The sequence below is a fragment of the Brachionichthys hirsutus genome, chromosome 23, assembly GCF_040956055.1.
Source record: "Brachionichthys hirsutus isolate HB-005 chromosome 23, CSIRO-AGI_Bhir_v1, whole genome shotgun sequence".
NCBI lineage: Eukaryota > Metazoa > Chordata > Actinopteri > Lophiiformes > Brachionichthyidae > Brachionichthys > Brachionichthys hirsutus.
The window spans coordinates 4104772-4132731 of NC_090919.1; the positions used below are offsets into that span (position 1 = coordinate 4104772).

General features: G+C 44.1%; 1 protein-coding gene across 1 annotated transcript in view; it reads right to left on the reverse strand.

The window, feature by feature from the left end:
• Window positions 1-27960, reverse strand: part of dysf (dysferlin, limb girdle muscular dystrophy 2B (autosomal recessive)) — a 40990-nt gene that overhangs the window by 5229 nt on the left and 7801 nt on the right. Inside the window, exons 12-49 of the mRNA XM_068755715.1 lie at window positions 27834-27960; window positions 27646-27749; window positions 27469-27537; window positions 27343-27386; window positions 26827-26909; window positions 26110-26142; window positions 25808-25923; window positions 25105-25218; window positions 24843-25020; window positions 24544-24668; window positions 24354-24460; window positions 23624-23819; window positions 23204-23350; window positions 23010-23141; window positions 22444-22610; window positions 21942-22056; window positions 21737-21842; window positions 21491-21633; window positions 21092-21265; window positions 20723-20807; window positions 20562-20639; window positions 18958-19139; window positions 18725-18865; window positions 18469-18498; window positions 18333-18368; window positions 18117-18158; window positions 17755-17856; window positions 17271-17432; window positions 14578-14764; window positions 14440-14513; window positions 12367-12426; window positions 6741-6752; window positions 5914-6012; window positions 2513-2641; window positions 2109-2264; window positions 1936-2027; window positions 598-768; window positions 329-471 (exon numbers count right to left, since the gene is read on the reverse strand). Of these exons, the coding sequence (XP_068611816.1) occupies window positions 329-471; window positions 598-768; window positions 1936-2027; window positions 2109-2264; window positions 2513-2641; window positions 5914-6012; window positions 6741-6752; window positions 12367-12426; window positions 14440-14513; window positions 14578-14764; window positions 17271-17432; window positions 17755-17856; window positions 18117-18158; window positions 18333-18368; window positions 18469-18498; window positions 18725-18865; window positions 18958-19139; window positions 20562-20639; window positions 20723-20807; window positions 21092-21265; window positions 21491-21633; window positions 21737-21842; window positions 21942-22056; window positions 22444-22610; window positions 23010-23141; window positions 23204-23350; window positions 23624-23819; window positions 24354-24460; window positions 24544-24668; window positions 24843-25020; window positions 25105-25218; window positions 25808-25923; window positions 26110-26142; window positions 26827-26909; window positions 27343-27386; window positions 27469-27537; window positions 27646-27749; window positions 27834-27960 (4261 nt within the window). The remainder of the gene's footprint in view (window positions 1-328; window positions 472-597; window positions 769-1935; window positions 2028-2108; window positions 2265-2512; window positions 2642-5913; window positions 6013-6740; window positions 6753-12366; window positions 12427-14439; window positions 14514-14577; window positions 14765-17270; window positions 17433-17754; window positions 17857-18116; window positions 18159-18332; window positions 18369-18468; window positions 18499-18724; window positions 18866-18957; window positions 19140-20561; window positions 20640-20722; window positions 20808-21091; window positions 21266-21490; window positions 21634-21736; window positions 21843-21941; window positions 22057-22443; window positions 22611-23009; window positions 23142-23203; window positions 23351-23623; window positions 23820-24353; window positions 24461-24543; window positions 24669-24842; window positions 25021-25104; window positions 25219-25807; window positions 25924-26109; window positions 26143-26826; window positions 26910-27342; window positions 27387-27468; window positions 27538-27645; window positions 27750-27833) is intronic.

The following is a 27960-nucleotide window of genomic DNA, read 5'->3' on the forward strand; positions in this document are numbered from 1 at the left end:
AAAATTGGAAGAGAAATGGAGGAGAATTAAGTCGAGAAAGACAGATATGGCTGGATGGGGAGTTCGGCGCAGAGTGATTTATACGCTGTGAAATTACTTAATGCGTAAGGAGCATACACACACACACACACACACACACTTTATCCCTGTGCAAATCCATTAAAGAAAAGAGTTTACATCTACAGTGAAACAGATGATTAGGATTCTTTTTTACAGTTTTAACCTTCTCGATACACATTAAAAAAATCCCTCTCCTCTCTGCACACTCGCTGTAGTGTCGACTGGCGGCGCCACCGTTTCTGATGATTGGTGCTGGTGCGGCGCTCACCCAGGTCTGCAGCCACGTACTGGACTCCCCTGAAGTGGACGCCGTCGTCCTGGTAGACGGGCTTTGGTAGGTTTCGCCGCTCACACAGTCTGTACAGCAGCTGCCTCGGGGTCAGCTGGTCGCGCCACCGGTTTACCCCTGATCTGACGGGGCGAGAGACATAAGGGGGGGGATAGAGCCGAGAAAGAGAAGGGGACGCCGAGAAGAAGACGAAGACAGGTTGGGTTCGGTGCATCTATTGGTCGAGGCTCATAAAGCTCTCTACTCACAAGCAGTAGGACTGGGGAAGGCCGCACATGGCGCCGTATCTGGACAGGAAGCGGTTCTCCAAGTCGATGGTCGTCTCGCCGATCTTCTCGTCTCTGGTCAGCATGTCGTGGTCGTACAGCATCACCCGGAGGTCCTTCTCCAGGGGGAGGGAGCAGGTGAGCTCGAACAGCCTGGGAGGAAATGGAAGTCGGCGAGTAAATCTCTGATAAAAGGAAAAGACTGAATCATGTTTTCATGCTTGAATCGACAACGACATTTAAATTGTTCATTTTAATGTTCAACATGGAGTAGAGACTATTAAATAGCCCAAAAGCCAAATACTTCAATACTTCAAATAGCTGGAAAATTGCATGAACGAGAACATCAGTTCCAATTATTAGTCGTCAGTCTTGTGGACGGGCTAATAATCTAAATCAGCACCAAAAGAGCAGTCGATCGATTCCTCATAAAGAAGCGCTGACGTCCCAAAAACCTTCCAGTTGCCACGTCTGCGATCTGATTGGTGCATTCCATCACGTGATGTATTCTGTCGCGGCGCAAAGTAAGCGCCCTTGGACAGTCTGCAGCGTGGAATAAAATAACTCACCTTAAAAAACATCACACTACACTTTAAAGGTGACATAAAACAAGTAAAGAGTCACCCTGGAACTGATCAATCACTCTATCTATTAATTTGATCGTATTTTAATAGTGGGTGGAAATGGAAACACGGTTTTAGAGTCCTGGCAGTGAGCAGGCGTTCGCTGGTTTGTCAGAGAACGTTTCACAGGCTTGCAACACTGCGAAGCTGCGATTGGGTGTAAGTATAGCGACCCCTACTGGAGCGGAGAACGTCCCCCAAAAAATGCTCACCGGCGAGGGGAAAAAAAGTGAGGGTGAAAAATGATTAGATATTAGAGGGCTCGAGGTAAATCTGTCAAACCTTCTTTGGATGGAAGCAACAACGCTCTTAGTTCCACTCGACGTTATGCATCCATGGAAAACGTTTCGTTTCAAGCTGGGATAATGTGTTTTGGGCTGGAAGGAGAAAGTTCACCCATCATTTCACATGTTAAATGAGAATGAGAAGAACTTTCTGCAGAGCAGCAGCCCTGCTTTTCAGTTCAGCAAGTGATGCAGTAAAAGTTTCAGCCCTCTGAGAATCGAGAAGCCAAAAAAAAGCTGCCAGGTGACAGGTGGTGGTTCAGAAGTACACTAGGAAAGATTGGAAGGGGGGGGGGGGAGAAACGTAACACCTGGTTTAAGAAGAACGTTCTCCCCACAGGAACAAACTGTGCCGAACGCCAGCTTGGGGGGGGACACACACGAGATTTGATCTCAGAGAGTCCGATACGTACTTTCCAAAGACGGGGTCCAGAGTACAGGGGATGTAGTTTTCATGGTCGTTCAGGCTCTTTTTCCCCAACGTGATCTTCACATAGGGATCACACTGAAACGGGACAAAGGGAACGCAAACTTTCTGTCAAATCATTTCTGGATTTTTTTTTTTTTTTTTTCTCTCGCCCTCTACCTTCCCGTTGGTGTCTTTTGGCTGCAATCCTTGAGCCTGGATGACGTAGACTCGCACCAAACACTCCTGGATGCCGTTGGGAGGAAGCTTCCTGAACTGTCTGGGCGGCGCGGGGTTGGAGGGGTTGTCCGGCAGCGGGTAGATCTTAAACATACCCTGGATAGTCGGGGGGGGGGGGGGGGGGGGGGGGTGAGGGAGGAAGGGGGGTTGGCGGGTTCAACGAAAACACAGATACAGAAGAGAAGGTTGAAATGATGTTAATTCAGTTAAATTAAAACAAAATTATTATAGAGAATGCCGCGCTCATCTCACGTAGATATTTTCTGATTTGACTGGGTGGTGAAATGACCTCTGACCTGAAGGTCAAACACACTTTAGTTTCCAATGGAAATCGAGCCTTTTACCTTGAACTCTCCCACCACTGAAGGATCTTCACCTTCATCCTGAGTCTTTCCTCTGTACAGCTTGAAAGTCTGACAGAAGTCCGAGAGTCCTTCGTAACCGTCGACCTTCTCGAGGTCTCGGTCGTACACCTGAGGAAGAGGAGAGAAGAAGAGGAGTGCATCGTATCTGACAGAATTCACATGTTTTTACCGCCACATCATGGAACTCGTGTCATCCATCCAATTTTCATTTTGGTTTGCAGTTGTCTCATTTCTACAATGAATCGTTATTAATGAGTATTTAGCCACGCGGATAATCAGCAATCGGGTTTATTTACATAATAATGATTTAATGATCATCTGGGGACGAAAGGAACAATGAGGAGGAAAATAGGAAAGAACTGGAAGGAGACTGAAAAAATTCAATTCAATCTTTATTTATTTTTCAATCAGGGTTTTCTGGAAAACATTGTTGGATTTGAACTTGAGCTAAACACTCCACACACACACACCTCGCTTGCACAATTCTGTCGTGCACGTGTCTGTGCATATTCTGTATCTGGGCAGGGGCGCCTATGTGTCAAAAGCACAACAAGACTTCTTCATTTTCATTAGTGATTTTTGTTTGCACCAGGAACAAACAAACACGTGTTCCCCTCATCCTTCTCCAGCCGCTGAAAAGTCGAACTCCCGGGGAGCGAGCTGGAAACAATGGTTCACTTCAGCATTACATTAATACTCGGAGTGCTACCAAAACTGCAGCACAATGAAGTATTCGATGATGCAGTACTGATCCCTCGTTTCTTTTGCAACATATGACTCGTGCAAAGCCATCAAAAGTGTAACTGTGAGATTTGGTGGGAAGAGAGAAATGAAGGGTCTACAGTCTGGGTGGGATGGGAGAAAGAGAGGGGGGGGGGGGTGATGTAAATGAAGGTGAAGCCTGGAAAGAGTAGTTTGCTTCACTGCTCAAACACCAAAGGGGGGGAGCGAGGAGAAGACGGGAGGCGAGGGAGCGCAGAAATGATAAACGCAGGGAGTCAACTTCCTCTTCCGTTAGCAGTTAGATCAGAATGAAGCCACTGGTGTCTGAGCAGTAGCCCAGGGTCAGCAGCGTGTCCACGGGTGGTCCCGTCCCTTAAAACCCGGGTCCCATCGACCCACCATTATAAAAATGTGCATCTGTACAAAACAGGACACTTATATCCGAAGACAAGGTCAATCAGTGGCATGTTTAATCCATGAAGGGTTAATATTTGTAAGAGTGTTTCTGCGAGGCCTGCCTCTCGTGATTTTTAAAAAAATCATATATATGAGGTTGAAACCGATGAAACCAGGAAGTGCTGCTGCTCATGTGCAGCCGGGCCCGTGTCACAGAAACGACGGGACTTTTTTCCATCTTCTATTCAGTGGGTGATTCGAAACTTTCTGTTGTCAGTGCAGGAGTCTCTTTCTTTTTTTCTTTTCCACATACAAAAGAACATGTTTCTGATCTATTTAGGCATTACCACAGCTCAGTTCTTCTAGAAAACCTGCATGGTGGCGCCAGACAAGAGGACTTAAATCGCTGATGCGCCTCTAAAACCTCGGCAGCGGTGGCAGGAGATGGAAACATAGATAAAAAAAGGTGACAGAAAAGGAGGCGACAGCAGAGTCGAGGTTGAGGAGGAAGGTGAGGGTATTAAGAGAGGGTGTTTACGCCGGGTTAGAGCGAGGCTGGAAATTGTGTCTCACCTGACAGTAGCAACTAGAGAACTGTTGAAAGGGCAGAGGGAAGGAGAGACATTGAGGAGTGAAGCGAGAGGAGGTGGCAGAACAGGGTGAGAGGAAGGTAAAGGAGGCTGGAATGGCTGGAAACAGCGGCTCATATTCCCGAGACGGTAGCGGATCTAACCGAGGGAAGAAAAGAACAGGAGATGAAATGATAGAAATGGAGGGAGGGAGGCCCATAAATCAATAGGAGGCGCTGGCAGAGACGAGGTGGAAGGGAGGAGGAGGAGGAGGGAGGTTGGAACCGGAGGCTCATTGGTCATTTCGCAAGTTTCCATCCAACTGTCAAGTGAATTTTGTGCAAAGTTTTGAAATGTCGCAAAACTCAAAGGCAACTTGGATGCGATTCCGTCGGCAGGGGTGAAAGCATTTAATATGCTTCCTGAATGAAAAGGGACACGCCCACTGCGCGGCTTAATGGAAAGAGCCTTTCAAGGGTCAATGGCTATTGGGCGAGCAGTTATTGTTCTCTAATGTGCCGTTTAGCGTTAGTCGTATTTTTATGTTTTCATCTGAAGGAAAGACACAAAATAGTGCACTTTCTTCAATGAAAATATATATATATATTTAAATGGAACATTTAAAATAATTAGAAGTTACTTTAAAAAATACGTCTCCCTGATATAAAAGTACTGTATATGTTGGCTTTTTATTTTACCGATTACAAATTAGAGCCAAATCAAACCTGTACTTATGTAAAATCAAATGGCCTTCAAGGGAGAGCTTAGGGGACCGATTTAAGACGAATAAATAAAGCCCAATATTTTTGAAATGATTAGTCATTTATTTGGTCATCAAACAAGAAGAGTGACGTGTGCTTTGCGTCCCGCTGGAAGAAAAGGTCGACAGTTGGGCCGAGGGAATCGGGATAAGGGTTGAGCAGAGCGTGGGGCGATGCCGGGCAGCCTCTTGGGATGTCGGGGGGGTTACCGTGGTAGCAAGAGCAACTTGTTCCAGAGTCGTCCACAACAACTTGAATGCGTCCCACTGATGCATTCCCCCGAAAAAGATTCAACACGGATTATCGTTCTGAAAACGTCCCAAGTGTCAACGACGTCAAAGGACGGGGGGCATGAGAAGTGAGGAGGAGGAGGAAGAGGGCAAGTATGGAGAGACATGCTGACTGGGGAAAGGGTAAAAAAATGGTGAACCAAAATGTATTTTTAAAACAAATGGAACAAAAGGCTGCCTCCATCCTCACATTACATTTACAGTACAACTGGGCAACGGAAACTAAAATCTTCAAATTCATGAAAAAAAAAGAAAAACCTGTTTTACTAAATGTTAAAAATAATAAAATAAACATCAACTGCACAAATCACTAAAGTAAGCTTAGTGAACTGAGGCTGCACAGTTAGCGGTTAGCATCCACCAATCGTGATTTAATGAAGTGGTCTTGTGCTCTCATCCCTTGATGCCAGATGCATTTGCGAAACAAGAGAGTGGGGTTTCTTTATTTTATTTTTTCGCTCATGCATACTGAAAATGACCGTCTAAATATATTCAATTAGATTTTATTACACTGTGGCTTTATTTTTCATTTTGGGAAGAATAGCATATTTTCTTTATGGGAAGAATCCCATAGAGGAAAGTGGCATTAGTCAAGACCTCCGTGCAGCACCTTCCCTGGACACATTCACACACTCTCCTACCTTCAGTGTATCGAAGCCTCTCTCTAGGTATGTCCCACATTTGCGTTTCTCTCCGGTCGAGGCGTAGAATTTGCTCCACCAGTCCATGAACTCCTCTTCCTGTTGGACAAACATTTGGGGGGTCAAAGGTCAGCTTAATGTCGCTCAGCCAAAGCTATACATTTAAATTGTTAAATATCTAGCTCTGGTGTGTTCAGTTAGCGCTGGCGGAGTGGTTAGCCCTGTCGCCTCAGACGATGTAAGACGATGAATGAACGTGTTCCGTTTTTTAGACAATCAAATTCTTGTCATTTCAAAATATCTGGACATCTCAACAAATGACCTTTGACCTCTAGAATGCATAAAGCCCTACAGGGAGCGCCTTTCCACCAGGCTCAGAAATGATCCTTTGCGTTTCACGTTTTTTCCAGTGATCGCATAGCAACATGCATTCGGCCAAGTCGCGTCAACACAAGCAGAAATTAGCTCGAGTGGCTGTGTGGCATTAAGGTCATGGCGTCTGTGTGTTCTGAGGCAATGGAAACGGGCAACATGAGGATAGAGAACAGCCACAAAGGACACAACCAACACAGGCATAAAAAAAAACCATGTTATAGCACAACATTTATGAATGAAAAAGAATACCTTTGCTGAAACAGTTTTACTAGTATTTCTTAATCTATTGTGTTTTTACTTTTTCTATTTAGCTTGACTTTGAAATCGCATTGTTTGCGAACTCATCCTTCTCTTGTGTGTCGTCAGCATCACGATGAGATAAAAAATACAGACTTGGGGAAACCCTTCCTGAATTGATGGACTCTGAATGACTAACTAGCTCTCAAACTTACCCACTGCAGCATCTAGTGTCAGCGTTAACAGCGAAAAGCAGAAGTTAAGTTTCATCAATCGCCGTTCACTCAATCACTGCAGGCACACAAAACGCCGACAAAATGCGGCCACACTCTAAAACAACAAGATTAAACACATTTTAAGTAGCTTTTCAACACGTTTCAAAACACTTATTCTCATTGCACATTAAGGGTTTCCTTCCAAAATGAAAAATAAACCCCTAAAGAAATCGCTCTGTTACAAATGGCTCCTGGCGTGAAAAGCAAAGGCCATTAAAGTCAAACTATTGCAGCTATGACTCATCCCGAGGCCACCGCTTACAATGTCGTCTTAGTTTTGGAGACCGTCTTTATTTTTGAAATGTTGACAGATGGCATTTTGTGGTTTGGATTACACGGTATTTTGAATTACTGTATATGCAATATTTGGGGTTTAATATATTTCACTTTGGAACCAGACCCTGTTATGTCATTTAAAAAAAATAAAAAAAATGTCATCAAGTCTGTTCACAATGGCAACGTCAAGCGAACATAAATGTTCTGGCTGCTTTTTTGTGTTTTTTTTTGCAGAAATTAAACTCTGTATATGTGTGTTTGTGTCGCAGACGGTGGGGTTGGCCGTGATGCAACAAGGAATCAACGTTGCCAAGCGTGGACTAGTCCGGGGGGGACACATGAAACTACCAGTCTGTCCCTTCACACACGCACACAAAAACACACATTTCAGCTTGATCCGTCCCCGCCCTGCAACCTTCAACCCTCGGAGGAACACTCAAGCCTAAAACACATGACGCACGCACCACTTTTTCCTTTGTGTGTGTTTGTTTTAGTGCGTAGCATTAAATGTAGAACAAAGTGCTCTTATGGCATTAGGTTGGTGTGGAATCCCTTCTCCTACTTCCCACAGACTCACACATATAACTGAATTGGGGGGGGGGGGGGGGGTTGGAATTCCTCATCTTTCCAAAGTGGCAGCATGGCATGGAAAAGGGCAGGACGTGAAGCTTAACTAGGACATGACACACACACACACACACATGCACATGCACATGCACATATGTGTGTGTGTCTGAGGCGTGAGGTGTCTGGTGTGAGTTAATGTGTCCTCTGTGTGCAGCCGGTGCCAAGCATTGATGACAGGGGCGCCAGGACTTGTGTGTGGGTGTGTGTGTGTAGGTGTGTGTGTGTGTGTGTGTGCCCACACGTGGGCGTCAAGGTGTGTTCGGTCAAGTCTCGATTCAGACAGATTAAGGCTGTTCCAGACTGCGGGCGGGTATTTAGTGCGCACTCAAGAGATCGAACACACAAACACGCAGCGGTCTGTTCAGGGTGTCATTGCGGTTCTCAGCCTATCATTACGCCCTGCAGGGAAAGCCAGGCTAACCGAAGCAGGCTGGCACTGCCAAGAACTCGGAGCAGGGAGGCTGGATTTACATAAGAGCTCAGCGCTGCCTCATAAATGCTTCTTTTTGTTTTGTTTTTTGTCTGGGGGGAAACCCCTTCCACAGCGGTGTGTGATGGAGGCCGAGGATAAAGCAGCAAGGATGAAAGCGGATGAAGGTTCAGGCCAGGCTCAAAGTGATGGAGCTTTTCTTTAAGTCAACGTCAAACAGGTGACAGAAGTGTGAAAAACACAGTGAATGTGACTGTTCACGGAGGCCAAAGTCCACAGTACGAGCTTCGGAACTTCCCCCGACCTCACATGATGGACAAGCCCTGAACCGCAGTCTAACATTTAGGCTAATGCAAAGGGGGAGAAAGAAAAGAAGCCTTAAGAACAGCTTCGTTCATCTTTGTCATAGAATCTTAGCGGCAGCATGACCCTCATGACGCGCCTCGTTGACCACGAAAACCTGGCCCGAGATTCTGGAATGGCATTGGTATCATTAGTTTAATAGTTGTTCATGTCACTGATGGTTTTCTTCAGGATCACCAGATCTAGATTATTACTTGGATCCACATCGGAGCCTGATGTGTGCTAGATCTTATGGGGAAGCCACCATGTCATTTGTCCATCAAGTTAGAGAATAACAAGTGCAATTTCCCGACAATTGGAACGATTGTTGAAAACAATCCAGAATCCAGAGGTCAGAATTCCTTCGCTGTCAATAATAACTCTGATTTAAGATTTGAGAATGACTTCAGTTGTGTTATAAAAAAAAAAATCCTTGTTGGAAAAGGTCCATGAAATCCTGCCATGCCTGGGCTGTAACAAGTAGATGAACTTATAAAACACTATAGGTGGACAACTAAAGGCTTTCTGGATGTAATGACAAGCAAGGGTCAAAACCTAGAGAGCTGTCCAACACGAAAACTAATGTGATGGGGTTAGAAAAAAAGAAAATCCAAGTCCAAAACAAGCAGGACGAGGGAAACGAACCAAGAGCCAGAGGGAAGGCTGGAACGCTTGACACAAGGTGTGAAGACAAATTGGCAAAGACTAAGCAGAACACACACAGAGACTAAATACTCAAGAAAGGGAAAGCTAATGAGGCGCACATCAATCAATCGACCTTCTAAAAGCGGAGAAAGTACATGTTGAGTTAAAAACATGGCATGAGCGGAACTGTCTTCCAAAACTACCTCTTATGAGTCACGGTCTAGACGGAGTCTCGTCTAAATCACTGTGTTGTTGAACATCACTAAAAAAAACGCTGCAATACGAGTCCCTTTGAAACTGAGAGAAAATGTTGTCTGATGAAGGTCGAAGGTTGTTAAATTGTTGCAACTATCCAACACGTTTATACTTCACAAGGACTCCCTGGAAACGCCACATTTAAACGAGCGACTGTGCTACAGTGGACTAGAAAGAAAGAAAATGTCCCCTACTGAGCATATCTGCTGGAGTACATTCTGGTAGTCACCTCTAGCTCGACCTCTAGCCCTGTTCCCTGGCAGTTCCATCCTCTACAAACGGCTGGTTTTCCTTCAAAAACAACTGGACGTCCTAGATTTTTCTGCATATATGACTCTTGCTACAAAGACTGCTGTAGGGAATAACAGTCTCGTCCAGGTTGGACAAATTCAGCGTCGGAATTTGGACTGCCTATCAAGCGTCTGAATTGAGACATAACTTTGGAGGCTTTCACCAGCTGGCAAGTTCGGATGCTTGGCAAAATCCTGCCTGAAACCTGCTGCGATTTCCCCTCGACAGTCGTCGGCATCTCCAAAGCAAACCGGCCAACACAAAGAATGTGGAAAGACTTGGACTAGACGTTTCAGCAGAGCTGTTTGTGTGTCTCTGTCATTCTGTCCGCTGTGGTTTCAAGGTAAGAGCGCCAAACCTCAAGTAAAAAAAAAAGAAATCTGTGGCATTTTCACATAAATAAATGTCTTCTTTGCTATCACTGATTGACGTTGCACAGCGGCGACTCAATCTAGATCGTGTTCCAGAAGGGTTTTCCAGTCACCGTTTCTTCACCCCCCCGCCGGCAGCTTGCCTCTTTGAAATGCCGTGTGATGTGAGGGAAATGATGCACACCGCCACAGCAAATCATCATTCTCCACTTCACCCTGTCCTTTGCTTCGTCCTCCCCAACACCAGCCACTCTCATGTCCTCCCTCACTACGTCCATGTATCTTCTCCTGGGTCGACCTCTAGCCCTGTTCCCTGGCAGTTCCACCCTCAGCATCCTTCTACCAATATAGTCCCTGTCTCTCCTCTGGACATGTCCAAACCATCAAAGTCTGGTCTCTCTGTCCTTGTCTCCAAAACGTCTAACCTTCACTGTCCCTTTTATTGTCCCATTTCTAATCCTATCCAACCTGGTCGCTCCCAAGGAGAACCTCAGCATCTTCAATACATACTGACCACACAAATAGCAAACAAGACACACTGAGAAACTGTCATTTCTGAAGTATTCTATAAGCAAAGATCTGCCGACACATTTCAGTGTAGATCTGGCCTGTAAATATGTACAAAAACATAAAACTCAATCTAGTGGGACTTGACCGATTTTTCAAATGCAATACCTCAGGCAATATTAGCTCTAAAATATCTTGAAGGGGGGTGGATATTTGAGGAGCCATGATGCTATACTGACAGGTGATCTTAAAGCTTTCCAACTCTGAAAATAAATCTGAGTGATCCGTCCTTGCGAGCCGTTCTGCTGCGGTAATCTGGCAATCATCAGACATACGCCCACGACCTGTTTTTTTTTAGTGGTAACAGAGATTCAGAAGTCAGGATTTTACAGCACATGAGAGTGTAAGCTTTATTTGTCTGGTGCCATGATATATCAGTCCTCTCTCTTTCCCCTCATTTCAGTCAAACGCTTTCTGATTCCTTCCCTCTGCTTCTCTTTACCTGGCCGTCTCCCTCCCTCTCTCGTTTATCCCTCCCTCCCTTGGCCTTTGGTAACTATCTGCTTAGAGAGAGTTTGCGGTATAGAGGATCTATAGCAGCTCTATTGACTTTGGCTCCGGACAGACAGAAAGCAGAGCCTTTAATTTAACTGGTTTCAATATCTGACCTTTAATAAAACAAATATCTTTGTTTGGAGAGAAAGAAATTGCCCCAATTACAATTGCTCGCAGGGCGAGCAAGGACTACTGGATGTGTGTATTTGCGTGAGCAGTCTGGTCCAGGTCAAGCAAAGACTTTAAATTGACCTGGCTTAGATAAATAAAATGGAAGAATGTAACAAGGAGCATGGTCTCCTGCTCAGATCTGGGATCAGATTTCTCCTGTAACCACACAGCTTGGTATGTGAAGCTCTGTTAAAAACAAAAACAATTCATTTTCCTGAGTCCGAACCAAAAGAGCAAAATGTAAAAAGTTTCTTGTTTCAACCCAGAGTAAAAGAAAGAAGAAAGAAAGTCATCCATCAGTGTCTTACTTAAGATAAACTTCATCAATAACAGCCCGGCTGAAATGAGATCTCTGCTACCGTTTCACAAGTAAAGCGCAGTCCTTCAACAACACAACATCAAAATATACAAAGAGCAGTAGCATGTATGGAAAATGTAAATATTTAGTAGAATATTTGGATTAATTGACCAAAAAGAAAGAAGAAGAAGCCTTAATAAAATGATGCTTTGAAGATTTTGAAGGTGTATCAGATTATGTTCAGATTACACGTCTAAAAATAAATTTCCTTTTCAGGGGGAGTAATGAGTAGAAACTTGCAATTCAATAATTTATTCTGATGACTGAATGCAAGTTTACCTGTAGAGTGGGCGGGTTCTTATCTTGTTACTCTCACACCTGTTTTATATTTTTGCTTGAGGAGCTGCTGCTGCTGCAGCTCGCGGATTGGCTGTGGCCACCCCCAGAACGCACCTGAGGCTCATCAGCATCAATCCTTTTAGTGTCTGCTTCCCTCACATTCATTGTCACGCTTTTTCCCTCATGTCGAAGTTCCTCAAGTTGAACTGCAGTTAGCTCATCTAACTTGAATTAATGTATTATTTGAGGGTGTATCGATGGTTCTAAAAACCGCTTGTTGCCATTGTGAAGAGAGCTGTTAAGGAGCATCAACTTTATTCAGCCAGGAGGTTGCCGTGAAGGACAAATGACTGTTATAGATCATGTGAATATGATGGATCGATGAAGAAATGGAGGTTAATTTGTTTCACATTAACATTGGTTTGAAATGAATGGATTGAGTTGAAAGATGTTACCCACGTGAAGACTGGAACTAGAGGTGGAAAGGTTAATTATGGCTGAGCCGGTTCCATCTGCAAACTACAAGTCACATTCACACAAAGACACATCAAAAAACACACACACAGGTTAGAGTCAGCCTGGAATATTAGCATCACAAAAACAAAACAATTCAATCATCTTGTAAAGATCTGCATACGTCGTTAGAAATAAGCGCAAAACACACCGTGTACTTCACAATAATATCATTGGACATTGCATGCTGACGTTACCAAACACATTAATGGCTCAAACACTAAAGATACCAAAGGATGAAAGGGAAAAACATGGGGAAGGAGGTGAAGAAGGGGTGAGAACGAGGGATCCAGCGGTCATTTGGGGACAATGAGACAGGAAAACTATCAAGGAATAGACTTCTAACACTGCAGGAAAAAGATTTGAAGAGAAGAGAGGAGGAATGGACGGATCAGGAGGTCTTGAGAAGGAAAAGGAAAGGAAGAAAGGAAGAAAAATAGAGGAAAACAAGTATGAATGACAGGAGGACCGCAATGAGTGTGAAAAGTACAGAAGGAAAAGGCGTAGGAAAGGAAAAGGGAGATGAGATGGATTGAAACGAGGAGAGGTGCGAGTGGAAAAGAGGGAGGGGAAGAAGGCCGGAAGTATTGAATAATGGGAAACAATAAGGAAATAAAGAATCCCAAGAGGAGGAGAGGACAAGCAGGGAGGAGAAAAAGATAAGAGGTGATAAAAGTAACAAAGAATAAGAGAGATGGGTGAGGAGGAGGAGGAGACTTTGAGAGGAGAGGAGACAAGCAGGTGAAGGTAATACCACAGAAGAAGAAAAGCAACAAAGTGAAGAATGAGAATGATAGCAAAACATAAAAGAGGATAAAAGAGTGACATTTAGAAAGGGCAAGGAAAGTGACCGGGGAGAGGAGGAGGAGGAAGAAGAAGAAAGGGGGGGAAAAAAGGAATGACAAGTGATGATAGGAGAGAGGAAAAAGTGAAGAGAAGGATGTGAAAGAGACTCCAGAACAGAAGTCTTGATTCATTGGTCCTCAGAGACGAAGGCGACGCGAATCACGAGCTTCAAATTCTTTCCCCAAAAAATCACAACTTCTCCACGAATCCAGTCTGAATATTACTTCAGTTCTCTTTAAAGGGCCGATCCAGTGGTTTTCCATGTTGTAGCCCATTAACTTCAAATCCAGTCGACTCCAAAACCCCTACGGCAGAACATTTTCCAGCATCCACCATACAGCCTTTACTGGCAGCCATGTTGGTTTTACACCATTCTATCTAAAAGCAGAAGAAGGCAGCTAGCCTGCTTTTATCTAGGTGATTCCTAAAGATGATTAAAAGCTCATCAGATTTTAATTCCCCTGAATTGTAATGAAATTAGGTGAGCACATTTCCAAGTCAGGCTATCTCTCTGGACACCAAAGCTAATGACTGGCTTAAAACAAAAACAAAACAATTATGTCAACCTTTTCTTTAACAAAGTTGACGTTGGGCCGAAGAGGTCGGAGCAGAGCCCGTTTCGTGAAAGTAAGAAAATAAGAGAAAACCCAAAGCCTTAAATGTGGAGAGGGAACGTTAATGATTGGTAACGAGCACGGGTCTCGTGGCCGCCGCTTTAACCACCGACCCACAGAAACGGTTGCCATGTCATCATGTCAGATCATGTTTATTTATGCTGCTGGTACAACCCAACACACACACACACACACACACATGCACACGCAAACACACTCAAATGAAATTTACAGACACACACACACAGTTTTAATCTCCCCTTTAAATCAGCGCTCGCCACCGTACAGATGCCGTAATACGCATTCCTGCATGCATTTGGAAAGAAATCACTGGATCATTGGGTATTAAACCCACTTACAGAAGGTTCGGCCGTAACGAAGAGCAACCGGGGAAACATGAGTTCAGCTGCAGTTTCTCTTTCACCAAAGTAAAGCGTCTTGTTTGCGTCGTTTCACGCAAAAAAAAAATTCGATGGAGACAAAATCCAAGAAGCACAACTGCATGTTTTCAGTATTTCGAAGGAGGAATATTTCTAATTTGCTGAATGGAGGTTTGTACCTGTTCAGGGACCAGCGGCTCTTGATCATCGACGTCGATGAAAGCATCCCCGCTGATTAGTTGCGGCGTCTGACCTGCAACACATACAAACATTTTTATTTAGCACGCCTTTTCAGTCTGGTTTGCATTGCCAGACACATTTATCATCCTTACGCCTCCATTCCTCCCTTTCCTCCTCTGCCACTCGTTCCTCCTCCGGGACGCAGCGGTACTCCTCCAGAGACCGGATGGCGCACTGACCCACCACCGGCTTCCGCCCGAACTGACGGTTGTCAATGACCTTGATGACGATCGGTGGCATGTAGAGCTCCTCGCGGGGAAGATGCTGCGGAGAGAAGCGCATGGGAATATAATAGAATTAAGGATTAGGACTGGGATTAGGCGAAAGTACTGAGGGAGAAATGAATGAGGGAAAACAATACTGTGGAGAAAGTGAAAAAGATGAGTAAAACAACGGTTTACTCTTTGTCTCACTGAAGCCCGACTAATTTGTTATGCCACTTTCCTGTCTGATGCTGATTGGCTATGGCCACTGACTGTCTGATGTAGATTGGTCACGCCTTGGTGGCAGTCCAATCAGGACATCGTTACACCTTCGCTGAACCCTTCCCACGTAAAAAGGAAGAAATGACTGAATCCAGGGAGGAACCGTTTTGATCTTCGTGACAGGAATCAGGACACAAAACACTGTTTTCAATCAAGATCGTGGTTTAAGTGTTTACACGTTAAACCACGTTAGATTTCATGTGAATGGCAACGTGGTTCACGGTGCTTGTTTTCACCGTTCTGCCATCATTTTGGCTCTTTTATATTATGAAATCAATTTGAGTAATTTGTTTATATATGTTAACATAACAATTTAGCTGAATTGCGTGTTACTTTGGCTAAAATAAGATTTTTTTTTTTTTTAATTCCAGACATATTCTTATTATTTTGTAAATAGTAGTAAATGTAAAAAAAAAATCTGCTAAAAAAATATCATGATTGAACAAAAACAGAAAATACATCAGAACAAAAAAAAGATACAAATATTTCACAATGTAGTTTGGAGACTAAAGGCGAATATTTAGCATTTAAAGGCTTTAGCTAAGCTAAATATCCCATAATATTCTAATTTAGCTCCCAAAAACACGGAAACTGTAATCCAGCTGACCTCTCTGGCATTAAACATTGCTCAAGTGGGCCTCTTGATGCTAAACTCACACAATAAACTGAGAGCGCTAACCTTTGGTGGTTAAGCTCTTCAAAGAGTTGCATTAAAGGAAACTATGCACATGACATTTTCTTTTGCCCCCGTGCCATACGAAAAACACTTACGCAGTCAACTTAAGACCTTAATATTGTTAACATTAAATGCTTGGACTCGGTTCAGGGACCGGAATTTAAGGGGGAAAAAATAAGCGCATATTTCCACAGTCAGGTTAAGACTGCGACACTCCGGCGGTGGTCAACACAGGACCTTAATCTTGTTAATGTTAAACTGCCAGAGCCAAAGCAAAGGAGATGCGTGTGTGTGTGTGTGTGTGTGTGTGTGTGTGGGTGGTGGGGGGGGGGACATTAGAATATTTCCATACTCCAGTTAAAGCTGTCATAATAAAGCAGTGAGGTGATCAACTTCAGGCCTTAATATTGTTAACATTAAAACTCTGTGAGCCTATTCTGGGGCCACTGTGAGGGGAAAAAAAAGGTGCGTAATATTTCCATTTTTCAGTTTTCATAAAAAAACACAATGTAATGGCGCAGACGCAAACTCGCAGGTTTATTATAGCCACTGACAGTGTGATGGAGTCAAGGTGTAGAATGTAACTACATTTACTCAAGTACTGTGATTATATGTGTCAATTTTCAATTCCATCTGATGCTGTGACTGTTTCGTATAAAAAACATAAGTGGCAGAACAAGACAACAAGTACAGTTTGTCCATTCTGGGCTACTGTAGAAACACATGAAACAAAGCTGCAGTGCAGACTGCATGAAAAAGACCTCCTGCTGTAGATATGTAGGATCCTCTGAAGAAAACAAAAAAGATGGTCCTCCTGCTCCGCTTTAATACCTAAAGAGGTATAAAACTCGGAGAGGAAAAGTAATAAAATATTTTCACAACAGAGAGGGCTCCGAAAAATGTGGCAAATGCCCAATTTGGCTTAACATGATCCATTTTTAATCTCAATGATTGATTACATTTTATTTTATGTACCATTTGCTGTGCAGTCGTGCAATATTATACTAACCGCACCACGTTAATCAATGAAAATAACAAGTTGGTGTTCAAAAATGTGACTTTTACAACGGAGTGTTTCTCTCTGACTGGTTGTTTAAAAAAAAAAAATCCTGGCGACTTGTTTTACTGTAACTTTTTTCTATCCCAAAAATGAAACCGTAAACAAGTTTGAGTCGGCGTGTGAAGATGAAGCGTAAAATTCTGACCTCATTCTGGAGTCGCATTTAACCCGTCTCGGTGATGCATCATGGGTAAAACCCCTCGGCTCCGCGTTTGCAGCTCTGCACTACTTTAAATGGGGGGGGGGGGGGGGGGGGGAGGAAACGACCGTAACCGAGCTGGAAGCAACTAAAATGACTTCTGCAATGACAGCAATTCTGTGGTCGTCGTTCAGAATGACGTCTTTGGAGATGGCGGATGATTCGTGCTCTCGTTGGAAGGAGGAACCGTAAGAGTCCGTTATTGCGGCTTCTCTGATTAAGATAAACGACTGGTTGAAAAGCCGCATCAGGACTCTCATTATCCCTGAAAGCAGCGGCGTTCGCGCCGATGACATCGAGTGTAACGAGAGTACAAAGTGCAAGCACAGTTTGCTCTCGGTGGCCCTCACCACATCAAGGATGAGCTTATTGACGTCAAAGTTGGGTTTCTTCTTCGTGCTGCGGATCACGCAGCTCTGGATGGCGGCGCCGCCGCACTCCACCTGCAGGCTCGGACAGTTGACGGTGGCCATCTGGAAACTTTTCAGGTTTCGGACTCCCCACGCTAAAACCTGACACAGGACAGGAAAGCGTATCTACTTTCAATCAATGAATCCACGCAGGGGAAAAAAATCTAATCGAAATGTCACATTTTTGGACGCATCATTTTGCAAAACAGGAAGTGAATCTGTTGATAAAATCTAATGGAAAAACACACATTTGCCACCATTTTCTCCAGAGTTACTGACAAATCCTGTCTATTGTTTTACTGTATTTTACACAATAGCAGCACAAAGAGTGAATTGAGTCTATCCAAAATGTGAAATTACTCAAAGTACATTTTTATGGTCTTTGTGAAACAATCTAGTATGTCACAGTAAATCTTACTGATACCTCAATGGCTGTTCTCTGCAGAAGAGGTTTGACTCCCTGAGGGACCACAAAGACATTGGGCTCCCTTTGAGGAGGAAGGTGAGGAAGGTCCGACTCCTCCGGCTTCCAATGAGAATACAGGACAGTGTCGAGTTGGTGATAAATGATCAAACAAAAAAAAAATGAGGCATGCTGTCAACATAACAACATAAACAACTGGTATGCAACTTGGTGTCTGGCATTGCCATATCAGGTGATGGAATAAAAATAAAAGTAAAGGCAAGTCAAGTAAATAAAAAAAACTGCATGCATGCATATTATTATTATTATTATTATTATTATCATTATTTCCTGTTGTGTTTCTGCCTTGGTGCACAGCATACCCATTGCTGCAGGTTTTCAGAGAGGAATCCGGGAAACATCAACTGGAGGCGCCATAATGAAGACAAAAGAGACAGCGTGAGATAAAGAGCTGCTTCACAAGGTTCGGTTAACAGACGTTTATTTGCCGCGTTTCCTTCTGGGAAGCGTTTATATTCCTCTTTGTTCTGATTATAGGCTGCATGTTTGTGCAGATGCAACATTTTCAGCTGATTTACCTCGTCCAGAACGTGGGTGGAGGTCATTACATCTCCCTGTTGGAGAAAAAGAGGAACAGAACGTTTGGTAGAACATAGAAATAGAGAGATGCGAGAGAGAGTGAAAGTCTGAGAAGGGAAAAAAAAATCAACCAACCTCTTGACCTGGGATATGGTGAACTGTGGGCTGCACAAACCAAAGGAAATCATTGTTCAAGATGAATTATGTTATAAATAAGGAAACAATTTGCTGGATTACAGTCGTGTTTAACACGTTCACACACACACAAACTAGTGGGTGAAGATTCACTCTTTATGTTCCTAAAATCCTTAAAGGTCAACGTTTCGATAGTTGAGTAAAACCAAACATCGCATAAACAGAGCAGTGGCAGTTGAACCGTTTGACCTCTGACCTTTTCTCGATGCGTGAGCTCAAAAGCAGCCAGCAGCTCGCCGGCGTTCCTGTCTCCCCGACGAATCGGGAACCAGGCCAGACGCGGAGAGCCGTTCACGCAGGGGAGACACACACAGCGACCCATGAATTCATCAGCGCCCTGAACATGTCAAACACACGCAGGTTCTACACGGGTTCCGCTTCTCATGTGGAAATGTACTCCCCCCCCCCCCCCCCCCCACACACACTCACGTATGTATCTGAGTCGTAAAGCTCCACCACAACATTGGGCGGAGCAGCCGTCGTGACCTCGGGGTCACCGAAGATCTCCACCTCATAGAAGATGAGCGTCTGGTCCCAGGTGGGATTGAGAGAGTTTCGCACAGTCACCGTTTTCTGGGATTGATGGAGGAACGATACAACGGCGTAGGAGTCTGGAGGGTGAGGACCAAAAGAAATGTAGTAAGAATAAAAATAAGAATAATTAGAATAAAAACTCAGAGAGCACAAATGGTTTTACCCCAGACATTTTGCATGATAGTGACATATGATAGATCAGACCCCTTTATGGCTGTGACTATTGGTGAGTGAATTTAATACATATTTTAAAATATATAAAAAAAATTATAAAGCCACCATTATAAGTAAATGGTCAAATCCAGATTTATTTTTTGTATCCAGATGGGTATTAATGTAATGGTATCTAAATTAGACCAAGACCCATCTTCAGATTTCTTTTTTCAAGATCAATCCAGTAGTTTTTCCTGCTAACAAACAGAGAAACAGGCATGCAAACAGAGAAACAGGCGTGCAAACAGAGAAACAGGCAGACAAACAGAGAAACAGGCAAAGGTAACAATGTGTGGGTCTCCAGCATCCCACGCAGTGACATCATCAACTAGGGAATGCCGAGCTTGAGACAGACGAGTGGGAACACCGCCAAGCAGAGTTTGTTATTCCAGGTCACATCCACTCTCTTTCATGTTAGCACACATGCACGCTCTCTCACACACACACACACACAACACAAATATATTACAGTACAGTTACGGACGCGGGGTAGTTTATTATTTCAGTCCAAGTAAAGAGTCTCTATGGACCCATTAGCATCAGAGTAAACAGAAGCTACATTGCATTTTCCCACCAGCCCTCAATTAATCTTGGAAAACACACACACAAACACACACACACACACACACACAGTTAAGCCACACCACCCACAGTGACCCATTCAATTAGGGTCCAACATCCCATTAGCTCATATAAACAGCAATACAAACAGCCGAGGGGGGGGGTTATGTAAGTTTATGTGTGAGAAGGAAGGAAGGAAAGAAATAAAGACTTTAACATTATGCCATTTAACAACAGATTAACACAACTAGCGACCATCCATCAACTCAACTCATCCATTACACAAAGTGTGTGTCTGCTGCTAAGCACCCTCCCTTCATCATCTATCGTTTCTATCTTCCTCTGTCTATTCATCCCTCTGTTTTTACATCCGAGTCTGAGGCAGGTCTGAGGCAAGCCACAGCTTCCATTACACCTCCTTCAAATAAGAGAAATATTTTCCCCTCTCTCTCTCTCTCTCTCTCACACACACTTTATTACAACCTCCCTCCATCTTCCGGTGCAACGACATTAGATTAAGTAGGAAAACATGTTTATCATCAAGAAATATCCCAGTGCTAGCTAGTTGCTAAGTTGTTTCGAGTGTTTATTAGACTTTTATTTGTTGGAAACTGCTGCCCCCTGTGGTGAATTTTGAAACGGCAAGACGAAACAAAAAAAAAAGTAAAAGCATTTATCTGGAGTAAAGCTGCTGGGGGTGTTAGGGTCAACAGTTCAAAGGTCACCTGAGAAGCCATCTTTGTCCATGGCCAGCAGGTCTCTGGCTTGGTACAAGTAGCAGCGCAGGTGATAGCGGGCGCCGCCTACACAAAAAAGACACAAGATCACGAGACTGATCCGAGGAAGCGGGGAGAAACACAAAGGCCTTGCGTTGTTGGCGTCTTACGGTCAAAGAAACAGGAAATGGTCGGCCTGTTCACGCCGAACGTGGTAGTGACCGCCTTGTCGTCGCTCTTGTCCTCTATGGCGCTCTGTGGGAGGAGGAAGAAAATTATTATGTATTTTGTAATTTTATTTTAAACGTTTATTGCTCTTTTGTTTTTAATAAAAAAAAAAAAAGGGGGGGAGGGCGATGCAAAGGACAGGGTGAAGTGGAGAACGTTGGTTTGCTGTGGCGACCCGTGACGGGACAAGCCGAAAGTCCAGTAGTTTGTAGTTCATCAGTCATTTGGGTGAACTGTTAAACTGGCCACAAACTTTTGAAGTCGTGAATCTAAAAGTTGACAGATCCTCCTTCTGGAACTGTTTCTCTCACCAGAGTGCACTCCAGAGCAAAGATGGCCGCCGGCCCCGTCTTCTCCAGCGGCTCCATGCGGTACCGCCACCTTCGCCTCCTGAAGGTGTCCGTCTTCTTCTGCTTCAGGCGGAACCTGGAGCCAAACAGCGAGGTGTACTCCCAGCCCTCCCGCTCGGCCTCATCCGGACGCTGCTGCAGACAGACAGACGCGCCAAAAACCTCTGAACCTCTGGAGCTGCCTTCTGGAACCCTTTCCTAAAACTACACTGACATCTAGTGGCTGAATGAGAAAAAAAAACTTTACCTCCTCAAGAGGGCAGGATGAGGAAGACAGACAATATTGGCAGGTTCAGGTTATTGATTATTGATTCACATTAACATATTTACGTTATGGGGCGGGGGGTTGACTCTTTGTACCTTTCTGAGCGCGTCCATCCTCTGCTGGTCTCGCCGCCGCATCCGTATCCATCGTCTCCTTCGGTTGGTGTGGTACATCTTCTCCGCCGGCACCCACGACTTGGGCCGTCGATCTGGAGGGATGGTGATGCCGTACTCCCAGCCTGGACATGAACACGGGTAACTCTTATTAGTGTTTATTTTACTGCTGATGTTGTTGCTGTGCTTGGTGTGTGTGTGTTTGCGTGTCTGTGTGTGTGTGTGCACCTTGATCGTCCACAGCCCTGTTGAGATCTTCACTCCACTCCAGCTCCTCCCACACCCAACCCGGAGGACACTCCACCTCGTCCTTCGGCACCGCCTTCTCCCCATTCTGACACGCATCACATTTGTGCAGGGATGAAATGAAGCCATAAAATGTACACACATGATTTAAGAGTGTACACACACACACACACACACACACACATACCACATCAGTGTATCCCTCCGGCATGCCGATCCACTGCCCACCTGGTAGCCTCATCTGGTTTTCAAACACTTCCTCACTGAAGGTCATGTGACCTGCGTCCACGTCAAACAGTAGTCTGAGGGTTTATCAACACACACACACAAAATGGCCCATATTGAAAAGGCTGTTGCATTAGACATTGATTGTCCCCTGCGGGCTTCTGTAGTTTCCTTCTGACTTCTAACGGGTTTTTTGAGCACCTTTTCAGACAATTAAAAATTGCATTAAAAATGCAAAAGAAAACAGCGGCGGAATTATTTCACTTCATTTCTATCCCATTCTTATGCCCCCTCCCCCTTTTTTCTCACTTTGTCTGTGGCTCCTTCTACTGTAAAATCTCAAACAACATTTGTCAAATTAAAGTTATTTAAAAGCGTTTAATTGGGTTTTGCCAGAATGTATTGCAAATATAAATATCAGTCTGGATTCTGGATGAGAGAAACACACACACACACACACATACGTCTTCTCCGGGCTGATGAACCAGTCTCCGGCCCAGGTCCAGCCAGGCGACGGTTTGAAGCTCTCCTTGGGCAGTTTAAACCTTCCAGTGACGTCACTGAACTTTGGGTAGGTTAAAGCTGCGGTGCCCCAGTTACCCACCAGGGCGAGACGGTTCTGGTTCTCATACTGCACAGATCAAAAAGGTTGGATCAAGGGAAAGAATTCCTTCAGTAGCGACTGTCTTGGTCCACACTGCATTTGTGGAGCTCGGCAGTAAACAGTGTTTTTAGCCTCCTCCGAAACTGCCGAAGAAGATGAGGACGAGTTCAAAAATCCCTTCGGCTTCGAGTCTAAAGAGTTAAAGTACAAAATATTTCTTGTTCAGCTGATTAGGAAAATTAACCTGCATTTCCATCAGCATGCTGGTAAGTAGGAAATGAGCGCATTTTCATTTGAGTGAACTAGTCCTTTAAAATCCCTTCATCAAAATGAATGCTCGCTGGTTACTTTAGTCCAAAATCGGGAGAATCGTTAGGATGAATCTGAGATCTGAGCGGCGTGTGGATGAAAAGGTTCGCATCTCACCGTCTCGGCGAAGACTGACAGTTTTCCTTCTGCGTATTGGTTGAAGTTCTTGACGTCAGCAGCCAATCCAAACCAGACTTTGACTCTCAGCTGCCCAGGAAGTTTGGCTTCTCCGCCGCTGCCCTGTGGATGCTGCGCAACGCATGACCAGTTAGTGTCTGTGTGTGTGCGTGTTTGCTTATGTGTGTGTGTACCTTTAGGAAAACAGTCTGCAGCTGTCCGCAGTGTTTCCCACAGTGCTGCTGGGAGAAAATCACAGTGTGGGCCGGGATGCGGTGGAACGCCACCCGGCGGTCACCCTGCAGCATCCAGATCACAATATCTGGAAGACTGTTCTGAGGCTGGGTGAGAGACATTGAGTGCCAACAGAGAAAAGAGAGAGAGAGTAAAATCTTTATATTAGTAACAGCTGCAGTAACTTAACTATGAATTATATTTGTTCATTAACGCCCAGATATTGTGAAAAATGCACTTTTCTAATAAAAAGAAATAGCCTACAGATGCCCCCCACCCCCCCCCCCCCCCCACACACACACACACACACACACACACACTCACTAATATTCCAGGCTGGCTATGACATCATAATCATGTTCCTGATAAACTACGCTCACTTCTTCGGACATCGTCCTCAGCCTGCCGGCCCAGTCCTCGGCCTGGTCCAGCACCGTGGACAGCTCCGTCGCAGGTCCGTGCTTGAGAGCCAGCGCCGCCGCAACGATCTGCTGCAGGTTGAGAACTCGCGCGTGCCTCAGTGAGTGGTCCAGAGGCGTCACACACTGCCACTGGTCGAGAGAGGGCAGCTCGTCACTGGAGTGGAGAGAGAGAGAGAGTTAAGAACAAAAAAATAAATAAAGTTTCATGGAACTAAGCCGAAGAGCTGAACTTAATGAGGATAATAAGTGTGTATTAAAAAATCCAGGTTTCAACATGAAGTTATTATTATGCAATCGCCAGCGTCTGTCTGTCTGTCTGTCTGTCAGTCCGTCTGTCCTTTAGCAAGATAACTCAAAACGTTCTGGGCGGATCTGAATGAAATTTTCACAAAATGTCGGGAATGTTACCAGGAACAGATTATTCAAGTTCGGTGATGATCCAGAAGAGTTTTTTGCCTTTAAATTCAAGGCGGTAAAAGTGTGTCGATGTTGTAGCTCATCGAACAGGAGTTGATTTTAACCCCATTATTTCATCTTTAACAATGTAACATGCTTATTATCTGATTCTGTATGTTTTCCAAAAAAAAATAAAAATACGTAATCTGCAGAGCAGCTTGTAAACCTAATGTAAAAAAGTAAGATGTTGTTTTAATACCTCTTACGTTCTGTCGAGTAACAGGCGTTTTACCTGCAGTCTGCGATGACCTGATCCAGCAGCGCCACCACTCGTAGCTCCACCTCCTCCAGATCACTGCCTGCCTTCACCTCCAGCCGCACCCGCTGCAGGTGCTCCTCCTGAACACACACACACACACACACACATAGGTGCAGAGCAGTGCACACACATTGTATGTGTATTCAGCCAAAAGAGAACGCACCAGTCGCTCGATCACAGCCAGAAGCATGTTGAGAGCCTCGATCCTCGGTTTGACGTCTTCCCACTCGGACGACACGACCACCACGGGCTTTACGTTGCCCCACGGGAGGTAATAATAGTGGCAGCCTGGAACGCACAGACGGAAATCCATCACTTCATAGATACTGATCAACACAAGCAAAGCGCTTTGCGGCTGGACAGCTGGCTTTGGTTGAATAAAGATCACAACTTGAACATACAGAATTATTTTTTTACTGAAAGTTAAAATACATTTTTTCCCAGGTTTAACTTTGTACTTACCGTCAAAAACAGCCCTGCTGAACTGGGTGGTGGAGGCCAGAGGAAGGCAGGTGTAGTCAAACTTGTTGCCGTAGTTACCGATGCTGACTTCAAACTGGATGGCGTCATCCACGTCTTGGAGAAGAGTGGCTGAGTAAAACGCCACGAAGAGGGAGAACTTCCTCTTCCGAAGAAATTTCTGTAAGATGCAGGGAATTATTAAGGAAGGTGCTTTTAGAAAAATGTTTTTTGTAGTTTGTTTTTTGTTGTCATTTTGTTTCACCTCCACCACCAGGAGTTCGTCTGATGATATGTCTTCAGTTTTCTGTTCATGCTTGTCCTCAAGTTTTGTCGTCAGCTCCAACAGAACTCGACCTCTGTACGCCACGCCTTCTCCCTGATGGACAGGAAACAATCTTTAACCCAATTTGGAAAGGTGCATCAGTGAAAGATTTTCACCTTCCTGTACAAGCTCGAGATGCATAATGATGCCAAAAATAAAACTCTGTGCTGTAGATTTACACCATCTGTTCTTACAATAAGTATAACAAAGGAATGCTGTTATTGTAATAGTCCTTACTTTATTATATTATTCTAATTATTGAAATATATTGTATATAAAATATTGCTTATTAATTATTTTGTAATGTCTGCTAAATATAAATGTTCCTACTCTGTTTCATTTTTGTTAGAAGTCCAATATTATTTTCTTTTGCACATATTTATTATTGCTTTTATGGTTTCTTGTACATGAAAAGGTATTTATTTTATTTTTATTCTGCTTGAAACAAACAATAAACTAACTAACTAATTATAGAACACCAACCAAATTACAATGCGATAAAAGACAATATTAGACAATTAGACAATAGCCAGAAATGGGAGGGGGGGTTGCAAGCTATGCACCTATGCAAGCTATTAATTTATTTAAAAAAATTCTTCATGTCTTTTGTCTGGTTCCACTTAAAACTTCCATTCGAACATACTTTTCCGAGGTTCAACGCCTCGTGCGGATCGTTGAAGGCGGTGAATTCTCTGGGGCTGCCGTACAGGTTCACGAAACACGGCCCAAAGGTTGGCAGGAAACCAAGACTGTCGTCAACTGCAATGAGACCGAGTCACACTTGTCATTCCAAACGTGTCAGAATGTGCGAAGAAAGACACGAGGAAAAATAATAATAATCTGTGTATTGATAAAATTTTGAATATGTGCACTTCTTCCGCAAACAGCTAAGGAGATGAAAGCTGAACCGTTTCACACAAAATAAAAAGGGTTTGGTGGACGTACTGCCAGAATGGACGCTCCTCGGAGTCATGTCATCTGAATGCGCAGAGAGGAAGGATGTTTAAGAATCACAAGCAGAAAGGGGAGAAACAGACGTCCTTGAACGCCACTCCAAACCCAAAACAGATGCACTGGACTTTAAACACACCACGAGACCCTGAACGCACCATCCTGTGGCTTGCTCAAATTCATCCAATTTGCACAAAATAGGGAAACTATTACATATGAGGACAAAAGGTGGAACATTTCTGACAGGATTTGTTTTATACCATGCTAAAAAAATAAAATTATGTTTAAATAATGATGCTATCCCAGGAAAAGTAAGTCCTGGTACTGATTCTGTAAGGAAATTAAGAATTGCTTCCCCATCAATAAAAAAATTGTAATAAAAAAAAAAGTATTGCAGTGTAAATAACTGTCTGTGGTGTTATATCTAGAGGTGAAGCACAGAAAGGAGTCATAGATGCATGCTCAGATTTTAAGATTGTGTGATCGGCGTACAGCATTTCGGGAAAGTCATGCACGTTGACTTCATCCATAGCAAAGGTCAAACCTCAACACACTCACAAGGGCAGAAGACTCAGGCAATGTCAATGTTCAACCTACAAAAGTTAGTCTTCATGTCACAGACCATAGGCAGAGCCACGTGAAACCAAAGACCCAGTTCATGTCTCATGTTTGTCATGGTTTCACCCAGACGAGCTTTAATATGTTACTCACCATCTATCTGTCCACCAGGGGCGGAGATCTTAGACATACAGAGGTGGGTGGTGCCAATGACGTCGTTGTGACTGGCTCTGTCCCTGGAACGAGAAGGAGGAGAAAAAACCCAAAGCTCTGAAATGGTCTTTGAAAGTCAAAAGGCGACACAAATTATTTATTTAAAACCTGAACTCCAAAGCTTGTAATGTGCTCCACTTCTCCGATTCAGACCTCAGTCACATCTGAGCCTGAATTTGTTATCTATTTTTGTATTAACATGTTTTAACTTGATCAATCAAAAGCATGCCTTCATGTCTTCAGAATTTTTTTTTTAATATTAAAAACACCCCAGCAATAGTTCTATATCTAAGAATTAAAAATGTGAACCGTTCAGTCGTGCATTCTTTCATTGGAACGATGTCAACAAGCACACCCCCGAGACGCAGATTACAGGTGACAAAGCGTGACTCCCAGGCTGCAAAGACCTACAACCGATCGCATCCTTTCCACAAAAAACATCTGGCAAAGATTTACCAATCCAGAATTCGGACTCTCATCTTCTCGCACATGGAAGGAAACTGTGAGGGAAAGACAAAGCATGAGCTGCAGAAGTATTACGAGATGATGCGCGTGTTTGATTCGTCTGTTTGCGCGTCCCACCCGGATCGGCATGCTGAGGCTCTGGTTCCACTGTGGATTGGCATTCTTCTCCAGGATCCTAGTGCTAACCTGAAAAGGGAATAAAAGCAGTGCACCTCACATGCTTTAGGAATCCGTGTTTATTATTGGCTGGTGGGTCATATAATGCCACTCTGGTTCGAGGGTTAGAGGACGCACGGTTTTGCCAGCAAAGTGGATCTCCACCATGGGATCTACCAGGTTCTTCCTGTTGCTGTCAAACCCAAGGATCTGCTTCATCCCATCCATGAAGGCATCATCCACTGCAGACAAACAAAAAAACAAAAAAACAGAAGGATATTAGGAATATTTGTCTTCAAAGCAGATGAAAAGCAGTAAACACCTACTTTGAGGCAGGTCTTCAGCTCTAAAGATCCTCAGTGTGAAAGTGGCTCCTCTCAGAGACAGACCGGCCGGTCTCAGCAGATTTCTCTCTATATCTTCTTTGTCTTCCACACACTCGCGTCGGTCGGC